Below are 14,804 nucleotides of genomic sequence, written 5' to 3'. Positions count from 1 at the left end.
CAGCCACTAAGAATCAAAGGTCAAAAAGTCAAACATAAAAAAAAATGACTATTTTACCCTTAAAAAAAAACTTAAACTAAAATTATAACCTAGGGGCATTTTGGTAATTTTACTAATTCCCCAATCCGACATTCTAATAAAATTCTAACTTAATCCGGGATATTCTCAAAATAATTCTTTCATTTAATGTCGTGACATTGCTAACCACATAGCTAAAATTCCACAATTGCCGGGGCCCAAAAATAACGTATTTCATTAAATAATTTCTCCACAATTTACCTAAGTAAGATCATAATCCTACTTCATTTTCTAAGTAATTACATATTTAATAAAATATGTCCATTTAAATATTATTTATTTTCTGGGATATTACATCCTAGCTTTACACAGTGAAAGTAGGCAGTAGGATCCTTAGGCCTCCTAGATTGAGACCTGCCTCTGCCTTGTTATCCACCTCTGTTAGGACCTCTATTGTGACTTCTCCCTCTGTTGTTCTATGGCTTCTTTTGATGAGGCCTTCCTCTACTCAAGTTTAGTTCTCCATTAGAATTACCTAGCTTGTCATTCTTTAATTCTAGATCCATATATAGATTTTAGGGAAGAGATGACTTCATCTAGTGTTATAGAAGTCCTTCCATACTTTATGGCTGTTTACCTCCATGTAGGATTCTAGTAGGTAATTTAAGATGATGATTTCCTGGTTCTCATCAATTAAAGACTCATTCTCTCTTAAATTAGCCAACTCTACATGAATTCTTAGAAACTCATCCAGATTCTATTCAAGATTCTTGGAAGTATTCATCTTGAAACTAAAGTTATTTGAGAAAATTATTATTGGTTAAAGACTTCTACTGGAATTGTTCTTCCAACTTTCTCCATATTCCTGCTGGAGTCTCTTCTTTATCCACCAGTCTAATGATAACATCACTTAGATTGAAGATGATAATTCTAGTTGTAGTTTCCAGGTATTCTTCTTGCTGACTTCTGGTTGTATTCTCTGGCCATTCAATAGGTTCTTCTAGCACCTTTAGCAACTTTTGTTGTGCCAATAAAGATATGATCTTTCTTCTCCAAATCCTATAGTCGCTTGAGCCATTAAATTTATCAATGTCAGTCTTAACACTACTCATATTAATTTTGTTAGAATATAAATCAGAGATAGGGTTAGGAATCTCAGGTTGGCCATTCAGTGGCACATCCACCAAATATCCAATGCCATTGTCATCTACTTATGGATTCAATCTCTCCTGATCTTGAGGATCAATTTCCTCTAGTGCTTAATAATTGATTTCTTCCAATCTTGCTTGTAAACTATATTAATTTGTATCTTGTTTCTTGCAAAAAAATAGCTCTGATACCACTATTAGAATATGCAACTTCTAACTCATCAAAATACAAATTAGAACACAATAAGCATAATATGGTGTTTTTGCAAACTTTACATGCATTCGTGAAAAGTAGAAAAACTAAAAACAAGAGTCCACAACTAAACTCGATCCAACCCAATGAGCAAAACACAACACCCTAATACCTGAGTTAAGCAACTCAGATACTCGAGATTCAATCTCGATGCTTCGTCTCCCTCAAAGACAGAAACCCTCGGGTTCCACACACTTACGATCTCACAAATCGATCACACACACAAAATAAAAATCAAACACACAGAGTATCAAGAACACAATCACACACACACAACATAGATTGATGAGAGTTAGAGTTTGAGAAAACAAACAGAGAAAGATAGACTAGGGCACAATGATTTGATCTCAGATCACCACAGAAAAACAGGCTACGTCTCCATAACTTGCCTTAGAGTAACTTGATCTCCACTATAATCTATAAGTAATTACAAGTGTGAATTAGATTTCAAACCACATAACTTTTTTTTTTTTTTTTTTTTTATAATCTCTTTGATTTTCTCTCTATTTTCTCATGATTTTCCCTATTTTGTTCTCTCTCTCTCTCTCTCTCTCTCTCTCTCTCTCTCTCTCTCTCTCTCTCTCTCTCTCTCTCTCTCTCTCTCTCTCTCTCTCTCTCTCTCTCGCTCTCTCATGTATTTACAATTGAGCTCCAGAGAGTTTCTCTCTCTACTCTCTCAGTAACCCAGCTCGTAGGAGATTAATGAAGGTTTTAGGTAATTCTTTCAACCTTGATTTGGGTATTTATATGTTGTAAAAGTAATTGAGGTAATGAGGGATTTTAGTTGCTAAGCTGTATTTTTTCTTCTTTCGATTATTAAGGTGTCATTTGGTAACACTTTTGTTTTTTAATTTTTTAATCACAAAATGAAAGTAAAATTTTTGTTTTTAAAAAATTTATTTTTTAAAAAACAAAAATGTGTTCTGTAACCACTTTTGTTTTTCAATTTTAAAAACAGAAAACAAAAGTGTGTTCTGTAAAGTTCATTTTCATTTTTATTTTTTTGATTTTATTTAAGTCGGGTCAAGATTCGGGGTTGGATTCGGGTTCGGGTCAGAAGCCGGGTTCAGCGCCAAGGCAGTGAGGAGGGGATTTGGGTCCGGGTCTAGTTGTAATCCAAATGATTAATTAAGAAAAAAAATTGTTTATATAAATTTTGAAAGTGATTTTTTTTTCTTTTTAAAATTTTGATTTCTAATTATAAAATTGAAAAGTAAAAATAGTTTTATAGAACATGTTTTTGAAAAATACTTTCACTTTTTCACTTTTTAAAACAGAAAACTGATTAAAAAAGTGTTACCAAACGCCACCTAAACTTTTGGTTGTTGATTGTAACTGAAAGTAGTTAGCGTATTGTATTTAAGAGTTTATTCTGGTATTAGCCTACGGGTAAACTTGTAATTTTACCTGTTGTGGACTGTTATAAATAACTTCAGCTCATAAACAGAGAGATCGAGTCATAAATCATCTAAAAACGAATAATTTTTTGACATCTAACATACACATATATAAATATATTCATATATTCAGAAGCAATCTCAGTACACGAACATGATTCACGATTTTCTGTAGAAAACTAAATAATACATATATATATATACTAGTAAAAAGTTATGTACGAGACACGTATACTAAATTTTATGCTAATTTTTTTTTTATGTTATTTAAAAGTGATACAATTAAAAATTAAAGAAAAAATATTATTAGTTATTAGGTGAGATTATTATTATGTCTATAGGAAGAAATCCAAATTCATTAATCTTATCATCATAACTTTAATCAAATAGGGTTCTAGATATATGAACAATAAATAATCACGTAAAAATCAAAAATAATTATTTGAATAAAGACTTCAATATATACAGTTATATATATGAATCTCATTAATCAAAAATAATTATTCTATATATGAACAATAATTTATCACGCTATATGTTTGCCAATAAAGAAATCCACCTCTCATAGTCAAAAATAAATAATACATTGTAATACAGATCTTTGTAATAGAGTACTTAAAAGAAACAAAACTTCAGTTACCATAATCGAAAAAGGTTTAAGTGAACTAAATAATGACTAAGAAGATCTAAATTACACAATGAAAATAACATGTCTATATGAGTATAATTTTTTTGCTATATGAGCTTGATTGATCTAAGAGAAAATAGATAAACCTATAAACATATAAATATACTTAATATTAATTTTGACAAAGAAACAATTCAAGTATAAACACACTAATTACTCATTAAATAACCATAATGTATACATCATGGTAATTTTATTTTATTTGATATCAAATGATAGAGATTATTGAGGTTTTCAGCGATGGAAAACACACTATGATCAAAAAGTAATGCTCATTAATTGTATATTTCAAAGAAACCCAAATTTCTATGAATGTCTCTAATAAGATATAAACAATAAAGTTGTAAATTAAAAAAAAAAAGTAGCAAAATTTCAGTTAATATAAGAAATAGAACAAATTGAAGATTTATACAATACTGGAATTTGAACTCTTAGAGGCCATTAGCGAAGGGGTGAAACTCGTTAGATCCCCTAGTAGAACACTACCTTAATGGTCTAAACACAAAAATTGTAGAAATCAAAATATGAATAAATTAGCATCATCAACAAAAGAAAAATTAAAGGGAAAAAACTTAATAATTACGTGACAAATAATTATTAATTGAATTAAAAAGTTAAGATTATAAGATTAATTCAAATTATTGTTCATATATTGATTAAGGATTATAATCTTAACTTTAATCAAATAGGGTTTATAAAAGAGGCATAAATAATCAAATAGGGTTAGAAATACGGTAATTAAAGAAAATCTGAAACCCTATTTTTTTTTTTTGAATTTAATGGGATTTATTTTATTTTTATTTTATTATATATAAATAAAAAGTGACTCTTGAATTTCTCATAAACCGTTTTATTTTTAATAATAAACCATAGGGTTAGAAATACGGTAATTAAAGAAAATCTAGAATCCTATTTTTTTTTTTGTTGGATTTAATGGAATTTATTTTATTATATATAAATAAAAAGTGACTAATGAATTTCTCATAAACTATTTTATTTTTAATAATAAACCATCTTATTTTTAATATATATAAAAAGTCACACAGAAATTTTTCAAAAATCAAGAATCTATATATATATTTATATATAAAGGAGAAGTATAAGGCGGTGACGTGACGGCCTAAAAATACTTCAAAGTCATCTTTCTTTTTTCTCCTTAATTCTTTCAATTTTTTAATTAGTTAATTAATCTCATATTTCTTTCTAATTTTTTAATATTATTATTAATAATTTTTTTAATATTATATTAATAAATTTTAAATTAGGAATAGATATATATTTTTTAACCGTATAGTGTAGCAAATCAAATAAAAATAACATTATTTTTTAAAAAATAAAAATAATTAACATCACATGCCTTATTATTCAAAAAATATATAAATTATATCTATTCTATATAAAGTGTGCCTATATAACTGAAATTCTTGGTTTATGAGAAATTTATGGGTAACTTTTTATTTTTATTTAATAAAATAATAAAATATTATTTATATATAATAAAATAATAATAAAACAAATCCCATTAATATTTGAATATTTGAATTGATATTTCATATTATTTGAGCAGCATAAATCTATTCTATATAACTGAATTCTTTTTTTTTAAAAAAAAATTATATATCAAAAGTACATATATAAATTCTTTGTTTAACGTTATTTTTTAAAAAAACTTGATGAATGGTATCGTCAATGATGAAAATCTCCATTGCCCATTAACAAGTATGGTGGCTTTGATTGATGGTGGGGGTGAGAAGAAGCCCAAATTTGTTAAGAAATTTTGTGATATGATGTTTGTAGTTTATGTGAATAATGAAATGTTTGAAGAGGCTATAGGGGTTTTTGAATATGCTTATGAGAATGGGTTGGAGATTGAGGAAAGGTCTTGCTTTGCTCTTTTGGTTGCTTTAAAGAAATCTCATAAGGTGGAGTTGTGTTTAGCCTTCTTTGATCGGATGGTTAAGAAAGGAGTTGAAATTACAGTTCATTCTTTGACTACTGTGATTAATGGGTTGTGTAAGAAAGGTGAGTTTCAAAGGGCAAAGGCTTTAATGGATGAGTTGGGTATTAGAGGGGTTAAAGCTAATGTTTTCACTTACAATGGTTTTATAGATGCATATATTGAAAGAAAGGACTTTGAGGGCGTTAAGGAGATATTGAGCTTGATGGAAAGGGAGAATGTGAATTATAATGCTGTGACTTATACACTTTTGGTAGAGTGGTATGGTAGCTGTGGGAAGATTGAAAAAGCAGGGCAACTGTTTGATGAAATGCTTGAGAGAGGGATAGAGCCAGATATTTATGTTTACACTGCATTAATCAAATGGAGTTGTAGACCAGGGAATTTGAAAAGGGCATTCTCATTGTTTGATGCATTAACTATGACAGGCCTTAAACCGAACACTCACACTTATGGAGCTCTGATTACTGGTGTAGGCAGCAGAGATTTTGCTAAGTGAGATGCAAAACGTTATTTTTTAACGATTTTAAAACATCGATTCAGTTTGTTAATTACTTTTAATAACTTATTTTTTTTTTAAAAAAATAAATAAATTCATATAAAAAAATCATTCAGTTTGTTAACGTTAAAGACGATTTTTTATGAAGTTGTTAATCTATTATTCATATAATCGTAAAAGAATAAAAAAACCAATAGACTCTTCCCTTCCATTCCCACTCCCAATCTCAATATTTTCGTATCTTATTCACACTCAAAGGTGAGCATTATGATGAAGAAGTCTCCGAGGTCACTCAAATTTGTTCCCTCGAAGTGGCCGGAAGGCGAACCGGAGGACCGACGGCTGTGGCGAAGCCAAAATACCCAAATCTCCTCCATTACTGATGGTTGAAACCACAACCTCGCCTGTGAATCCGGCGACGATTCGACAACTTTCCATACATATCCCAGAAAATCAACAAAGAACGAAGCGATCGCATCAGTGCCAAATGCTTGTGGCCAAAACGATTGATTGAATGAAGCCAAAATAGAACGAAGGAACTCCAAGACCACTGCTTTAGGACGGAGATCGGCGGAATCTGGGCATTTTGAAAGGAACCGAGCCACAGCAAGGACGACATTGAGCTGAGGGCGCAAAACCCTAGGAGATCCAGCGACGAGAGCCTCGGACACTCAGACACTCACCTCACTGGCTCACTCATTCTTCAACCGATACTCGAAAGAAATTGCGATGATTTGGGCAAAGGTTAGATTTTCTTAATGTGGATTTCCAATTTGTTCTTGCATATTATGGAAGATTTTGTTATGTGGATCAAATATAGCTTTAGTAAATTAGAGAAACTCTTGCTTGTCAATTTTTTTTCCTAGAAATTTGCATACAGAATTTGAAAGTATTGTGGTATGTAGGTTGGTACATGTAGGAAAACTTGATGAAGAGGCTTGTGTTTGAGTGATAGCACTGGCTTTCTGCAAAAGTTGAGAAACACTAAAAGTAACTTTCACTCTATGATTTGGGATTAACGTTTAGCTTTTGTGTATAGTTGATAAATGTGGAATCAAGGTGGATTGATCTTTCTTTTATTGAGTGAATGTTCTCCTTGGTATTTTTTTTAAAATCCTTTTAGTCAAGTGGGGACATCTGCTTAAATGAAATTTGAATGAGCTCTTTTGCATAATGGTTATTTTGATGTTTGTTAAAATGAACACGTGAAATTAATAAGTTTGTACAGTTCCCATGTATCAGTTTTTATATATTAATTATTTTGTTTGTAGAGATGCTTTTGTTGATTATTGGATCAATGGAAATATGTTGACTATGGATATGGCTACTCAAATATATGTTATTCTAAAGCAATCGGATCTTAAGTACCTTACTCAGGTTATCTTTTATTTTATTTTGTCTTCTTAAATTCATTCCATGTGAATTATGTCATCATAGCCAGCTAATTGTCTTTGAAGATCCAAAAGTTTTTAATTTCTTGTTGCTAAGGATTGGAACTGTGTTCAAAATCGTAGTATTTCTCTTGTTTGATTAATTGATACGATATATACTTTTTCAATGCTTCTTTGACGACAGGTTGACTTTAAGCCTGTGCTACATGAACTGTTGGCAACTCATCCAGGGTTAGAGTTTCTACAAAGCACACCTGAGTTTCAGGAAAGATATGGTTTGTTCTCCATGATTAAATGTTTACCGTTTCCCATGATTCATTATTTATTACTTTTGGAAAAGTTTTGATGTATAACATTAATTGATTTAGGTTTCTTATGAATTTGTATTTTATTTGCACGTATAAACTTCACTATTGCTAAACCTGACTAATCTTTTTTTTAAATATTTTAACAGGAAGTTTGTGGTAGTTTGCAATGACGTCGAACTTGAAGTTGGGAATTGCATTCATATCTACAGTAGTAAAATTCAACATCTTTGTTGTCTATTAGTTTATTTTCTGAGAAGTTTGAATCTTTCTATTGACCTGATATATCTTGCTTCATGGCTGATAGTGTTCTTAATGTATGCATTTAAAGTAGTTATGGTTTGATTATTTACTTAGTTGTATTTTATTAATTCCAATAAAAATGGGTCATATCAATTTTGATGTTGAAACTTTTGGACAGGAAGGAGGTCCAAGCGGGCAATGACAAAAACATTATTTTAGCTAATTATTTTTTTACCATATCGGTCAGTTCAGGTTTCTCAGAGGTTCGATTTGCTTTTGTATTGCATTTCTTAAACATAATATGATGAAGACAAAACGAACAGATGATTAGCAAAATCTCAATCTTTCTATTTTTCTTAAAACAGTTATTTTCATAATGTACATGTACATTGTCTTAGAAAAATGTAACTCTATTGGTTGGGTTGGGTGGATAAGTTGTGTGATACATTATTCAAATTCTTGTTTGTTCTCTCATCCTTAAAAAATGAAACTTGGAAATCTGAATACTGGAACTCTTCATCTGGTTAGGTCTTCGAGTTCTTTCGGAGGTATTTCTTTCTTATTATGATCTTCATTGAAGAGTTATTGATCTTCCATGTAATGGTAATTGGTACAATTTATCATATATAATTTTTGTTAAAATAAAAAATGCAGAGTTAATACAATTTTATATTTGAGTTGATACAATTTTTTTTTTAATTATTAATTGTATCACTTTTAAATAAAGTAAAAAATACCTAGCATAAAATTTACTATACGTGCCTCGCATGTAATTTTTTACTAGTATATATATATATATAACTATTTAGCCGTGTAGCAAATCAAATTACATTAGCTTTTTTCAAAAAATAAAAATAAAACTAATTAATATCACATGCCTTATTATTCAATATATATATATCTCTTTAGATAATTAGTATTTTATTCCTTATTTAACCGTAGTTGTGTTGCAAAATTATTTTTGTAGCTTCTCAATTTTTTTTTTAAAAAAATCTATCTTCTATTCTATTCAATAGAGCAAAAAATTTTAATATAGCATCTCCTTCAATAATAATCTTAAATTGTATTGAGATAATAGATGTGGTTTGAATAATAATAAGAATACATGGAGTTATTTCAAGGAGATGGTATCCCCAAAACTGTAATTTTTTTAAAAAAAATTAAAAAAATAGTATATGGAGTAATTTCCCTAAAATATATATCTCTATTTATTTTTTTCCTTATTTTTTCATTTTTTTTATTTTATTTTCTTACAAAAATAATAACTCCAGATCTATCACCTCTTTTTAAATTTTTTTGTAAGTTAAAATGATAGCGAGTTAGTGAGATACGGTAATAACAACAGGTGATATACAATGATGAGAACAATTTTGAATGATCGAGATATACAGAAGAGTGTTATATGAACCATATGGGGCTTCCATTATAAAAAAGAGATTTTGTAATTACATGTCAAGCTGTCCTATTTGTACACCTAACTTCTCATATTATTCAAAAAAAAAAAAAATTATATGAAAATTAGTAATTTTAATTTTTTTTTAAATATCCGTCGCGAAGCGCGGGTTGTTAGCTAGTTTTGTTATATAGACACACTTTATATAGAATAGATATATAAATTCACACTTAGCTTTAGATATTTAAGTGACGAGAATTAATTTATTCAAAATATTCAAGTGAGGGATGAATAATTTTATTCAATGGTGGTATTCTTTTTCATTTGATCATTAGCAAAATGATGAGATAACTCTCAATCACCATATCCAAGTAAATTTTGATAAGTTTGTTTATATGTACGTCGAAACGCTTTTCATCACATGAGTATAGACATATATAAGAAAAGATAAGAGAGGGTATTATAATGAGATACACCTTGATATTAATTGATCTTATCAATAAAGCATATTCTTCTTTTTGTACGTAGATGCTTTAGTTTAATTATGCTTTATGTGATAACTAGACATGTGGAAATACCATTTATGTAACATATATGGATTTCATTATCGATGCTTGGCAAAGTACTTCATACAATAATAATTTCAATACAGGAAAGATCGATTACCCAACAAAGAATATCAATATAGTACTTCATAATTTGAGTGTATAATAACTATGATTGAGTCACTGGGTATTCTCATGACTAAACAGTGTTTCTAGGTATCTGTATATATATTTAGGGAGATTCGTTGGTATTTGTTTTTAACGTGGAAATTTATTTAATTTTCTCATGGACGATCTAGACAAATTATACCTTAATTTTTGTTTATATATATATAATATTATACATTATAGTTATAAAACAGCACCTCTTACTTATTTTTGAAAAATTATAAATAATTTAGGGTATGTAGAAAATAAAATTTAAAATTATCTGTTGCACGATTGTAAAAAGAAATATGTAACTAAATATTTAAGTTTATTTCATCACTTTAAATATTCAAAATATATTTAAAAAAAAAACAAGATATTTCATATAATTGTAAAATATGTTTTCATGTAAAAGATTATTGAGATAATTTTTTAAGGTATATCAAAATTGAAAACATTCTTACAGTAAAAACAAAAGTCATGCTCCACCTAAAACATTTCCAATATAAATATTATTGTGTGGTTGAATACACTCATTAAACAATGTTGTGCCTTTACAGCAAATCATTTTTCAGAATAATTAATTGAGGACTTTCTACAATGTATGTGGAAAATTGAAAGCGAGAAAGATAAAACCAAAGGTACCAAACTCATTAACTAGTGGTGAGTTCTGTGAACCAAAAAAAATAAAAACTAAGGCTATATTTATTTATTTGTTTTGTTTTTAGTCATGTGAATTATAGAAAACAAAAACTACTTGAAAAATTTCGAACACAAGGTATATAGAAAAGCTTCTTTCACGAAAAATAAGAGGACAATATATAATTGGTATACATTTTATTTTCTATAATTAAATCTCTATATATCTAGGTGGAATTCAAAGCAGAAGCCAACTACTATCTTATTTGTTTTCTTATGAAAATTCTTTTGTTGGTTAAATGTTATTATAATAATTAATTATTGAGGGTAATACAGATGTTAGTAATTCTTAGAAACACTTTGGTACATGTTAGTTAGGTTCTGTTAGAGTTGTTAATTAGTTTGTTATTTAGTCAGAGTCGGTTGTAAGTTAGTTGCTCTGCAACTAACATTTCTTGCTGGTTTAATTGTCTTACAGAGCTATATAAGCTCTTTCTTCAGCTGTAACATTCAATTGAGAATACATAATAATACAGCTCTGATTTCTTTCCTCTGTTATTCTCTCTATTCTCATATGGTATCAGACGTTTTTCGGCCCTTAGCTTCCATGGCCCGACCTTCGACACGTTCTCAAGATGGTGCTCATCCATCGACGGTCGACACCCAAACAGCAGAGATCAATTCCGATCATCTCCCTGCTGCAAATCACTCAGCTTTTCCATCTCGCAATCCACAACCTAGGGTTCAATCTCAAAACCCAGATCCGGTTCCCCAAGATTCAGCCACCATTGTTGAAGACAACACAACTCAAGCACTTCATTCCGTTCGATTCTTGATGATCATTCCGGCCCTTCTTCCTCGGCACGGTGATCACCCGGCCTTGTGCTTGTGTCCACGGTCCTCAACGGCCCCAATTATCAACCATGGAAACGAGGAATTACAATGGCCACGGCGCCAAGAACAAGATTTCGTTCATCAATGGCTCTATCCCTCGGCCAGAACCTGGTAATTCTAATCTCAATTCTTGGTTAAGGTGCAACAATATGGTAATGTCTTGGTTAGTTAATTCTGTTTCACCCGACATTGCACAAAGTATCATGTACTTTGATTTAGCTACTGATATGTGGAACGATCTTGCTGAGCGTTTCAACGAGGGCAATGGCCCCAGAATTTTTCAATTGCAGACCCAAATCACTCGGCTTCAGCAGGGTGATTCTTCGGTTTCTGCCTATTTTACCAAACTAAAATCCCTATGGGATGAGTTGAAAGAGTTTCAACCAATAACAACTTGCACTTGTGGTGCAATGAAAATTTTCTTGGATTCTTACAATCAAAACCAAGTCATTCAGTTCTTGACTGGTTTGAATGAATCCTATGCCTCGGTTAGAGCCCAAATTTTGCTCAATGACCCAATCCCTAACTTGTCCCGAGTCTTTGCTATGATCACTCAAGAAGAGCGTCAAAGATCCCTCGGTTCATCTGAAACAATTCCCCTTGCTGCTGCCTCGACTTCCACCAACCCACCTAGATCCAAGAAGCCTCGCCCATCTTGCTCCAACTGTGGAAAACCAGACCATTTAGTTGATAAGTGCTATTTTCTACATGGGTTTCCTCCTGGATATGGTGACAAAAGAAAGCAAGACAAGGGAAAAGCCAAGGCCAATACTGCCTCTACAAACAACTCGAAATCTGATGTTCAAGGTCTCAATATGCATCGATCTTACCTCTCAATGCCAACATCTAATTTCACTACTTAGCCAACAACTTGGCCAAACCGGCAATGCCGAAACTCCGGCCAGACCCTGCAGCTTCGAATCTAGCAGGTACAACATCCATTTCTTTTGCAAATTCTTGGATAATTGATAGTGGGGCTACCCACCACATGTGTTTTAACATTAATTGTTTCTCCTCTTTTACTAATGTTTCCTTTCCCAAGTTTGTCACATTACCAAATGGACAAAATATACCTGTTCAAAAGGTTGGAACTGTCAAGCTAAATTCGCATATAACACTACAGAATGTGTTATACATCCCACAGTTCACTCTCAACCTTTTTTCTCTCACCGATTTTATACTCAATAATCCTAATGACATTGTGTTTCATCGAAATTCTTGTGAAATTCAGGATCTTACTCTGAATGTGGTGATTGGGACAGCTAAAAGATGTGGGAAATTGTACTTGATTCAACAAGACGACTCCACTGCTACAGCAGCTGCTACTTTCCCTTTTTCTTTCAATAAAACCAATGTAAATCAATGGCATAATCGCCTTGGACATCCTTCGATGTGTATCTCAAGTTTCTTTAATAAAGAACATAATATTTCACATCCAAATTCTATTAAACATTGTCATATATGCCATTTGGCTAAACAAAAACGCTTACCCTTTATCTCCAATCATAATTTTTCAAAGCATATCTTTGATTTGGTTCATATGGACATTTGGGGCCCTTTTCACATTCTAAGTGTGGAAGGTTACAAGTATTTTCTCACCATAGTGGATGACAAAACTAGATTTACTTGGCTTTACATGCTCAAGAATAAATCTGATGTTCAACATATTATTCCCTCATTTTTTCATATGATTTGTACCCAATTCTCCACTTCCATTAAAGCAATTAGATCTGACAATGCTAAAGAATTAAATTTACAATCTTTTTTTGCCTCCAAAGGCATCCTCAATTACCATTCTTGTGTGGAGAGACCACAACAAAATTCTGTAGTTGAAAGGAAACATCAACACATATTAAACATAGCACGGGCACTAGGATTCCAATCCAATCTACCTCTGGTCTATTGGCCATACCTAGTTCAAACCGCCACTTATCTCATGAATAGAACTCCCTCAAAAATGCTTAAAGGATTGACTTCATATCAACTCTTACATGGTACAACCCCCAAATATGACCATCTTAGAAGTTTTGGGTGTTTAGCCTATGGTTCTACCCTTCCCTCTAAAAGGCATAAATTCACACCAAGAAGTCGAGCCTCCGTTTTCATTGGCTACCCTCAAGGCATGAAAGCCTATACCCTTCTTGACATTGAAAGTAAACAAATCTACACTTCACGAGATGTGATTTTTTATGAAACAATATTTCCATTGTTTTCACTCACATCCCCATCTGAAGTTAACAAAATCCTTTCTGATAATGTCCTTCCCACCATGAAACCAATCACTCAACACATTCATGCTCCTACTGATGTGGTGTTACCCTTTTCTACTAAAAATTCCATTTCACAACAACACCACCTTTGTTGGCATGTCACCTACACTTCCCCGTGTCACTCCCACTGGTTTTTTAACACCAGATTTACCAACAACACATGTTCCAGCAGCTGTTTTATCACCAGCCCTGGTTCCAAAACAACACCCAGCCGATGGTTGCACATCAAATTCAGATGCAACATCAACCCCAGCAGATGGTTGCACACCACAACCTGCTGCACTACCACCTGATGCATCAGCACAGATCACACACGTTCCACCACCTGCTGGACTCACACCAGCACCTACTTCCCCACATCCCACAACAGATGGTTCAATACCTCCTAAACCATCTCCCATAAATACCACAAGGACTGGCAGAGCATTAAACAAGCCAAAACACTTGCAAGACTATGTCTGCCATGCCTCTTCAACCGCTCATCCTATTGAGCAATACCTATCCTACATTAAATTACATCCCACTTTTCGAGCAGCTGTCCTTGCAGCCTATTCCCAAATTGAACCTCAGTCTTATGCTGAGGCATCTCAATTTAAACATTGGCTATTAGCAATGGACAAAGAAACTGATGCCCTTGAAAAAAACCATACTTGGGTTGTCACTAAACTACCCCCTGGCCATAAAGCCATTGGATGCAAGTGGGTGTACAAAGTCAAATATAATGAAAGTGGGGCTGTTGAAAGGTTCAAAGCTCGACTAGTTGCCAAGGGCTTTACTCAAAGACATGGCATTGATTACTCTCAAACTTATGCTCCCGTGGCTAAATTCAACACTCTCAAAATTTTTTTAGCCCTTGCAAAGAATGAACAATTGGAATGTTCACCAATTGGACATCAACAATGCCTTTCTACATGGGGACCTTCATGAGGAAGTTTACATGAAAATTCCCCCGGGTTACAAGGCTCCTCCCAACACGGTATGCAAATTGAATAAAAGCATCTATGGCCTAAAACAAGC

The 14,804-nt window shown here is 31.9% G+C and overlaps 1 protein-coding gene across 1 annotated transcript; it reads left to right on the top strand.

The window, feature by feature from the left end:
- Positions 1-5,225: 5,225 nt before the first annotated feature.
- On the top strand, positions 5,226-5,960 carry LOC115695013 (pentatricopeptide repeat-containing protein At2g32630-like). Its single transcript, XM_030622112.1, has one exon. It carries the CDS (start codon positions 5,226-5,228, stop codon positions 5,958-5,960), a length of 735 nt encoding a protein of 244 aa, XP_030477972.1.
- The last annotated feature ends 8,844 nt before the right edge of the window (positions 5,961-14,804 follow it).

This window comes from Cannabis sativa, chromosome 6 (genome assembly GCF_029168945.1).
Source record: "Cannabis sativa cultivar Pink pepper isolate KNU-18-1 chromosome 6, ASM2916894v1, whole genome shotgun sequence".
NCBI classification, from domain to species: Eukaryota; Viridiplantae; Streptophyta; class Magnoliopsida; order Rosales; family Cannabaceae; genus Cannabis; species Cannabis sativa.
This window is presented reverse-complemented; position numbering and strand designations above follow the sequence as displayed.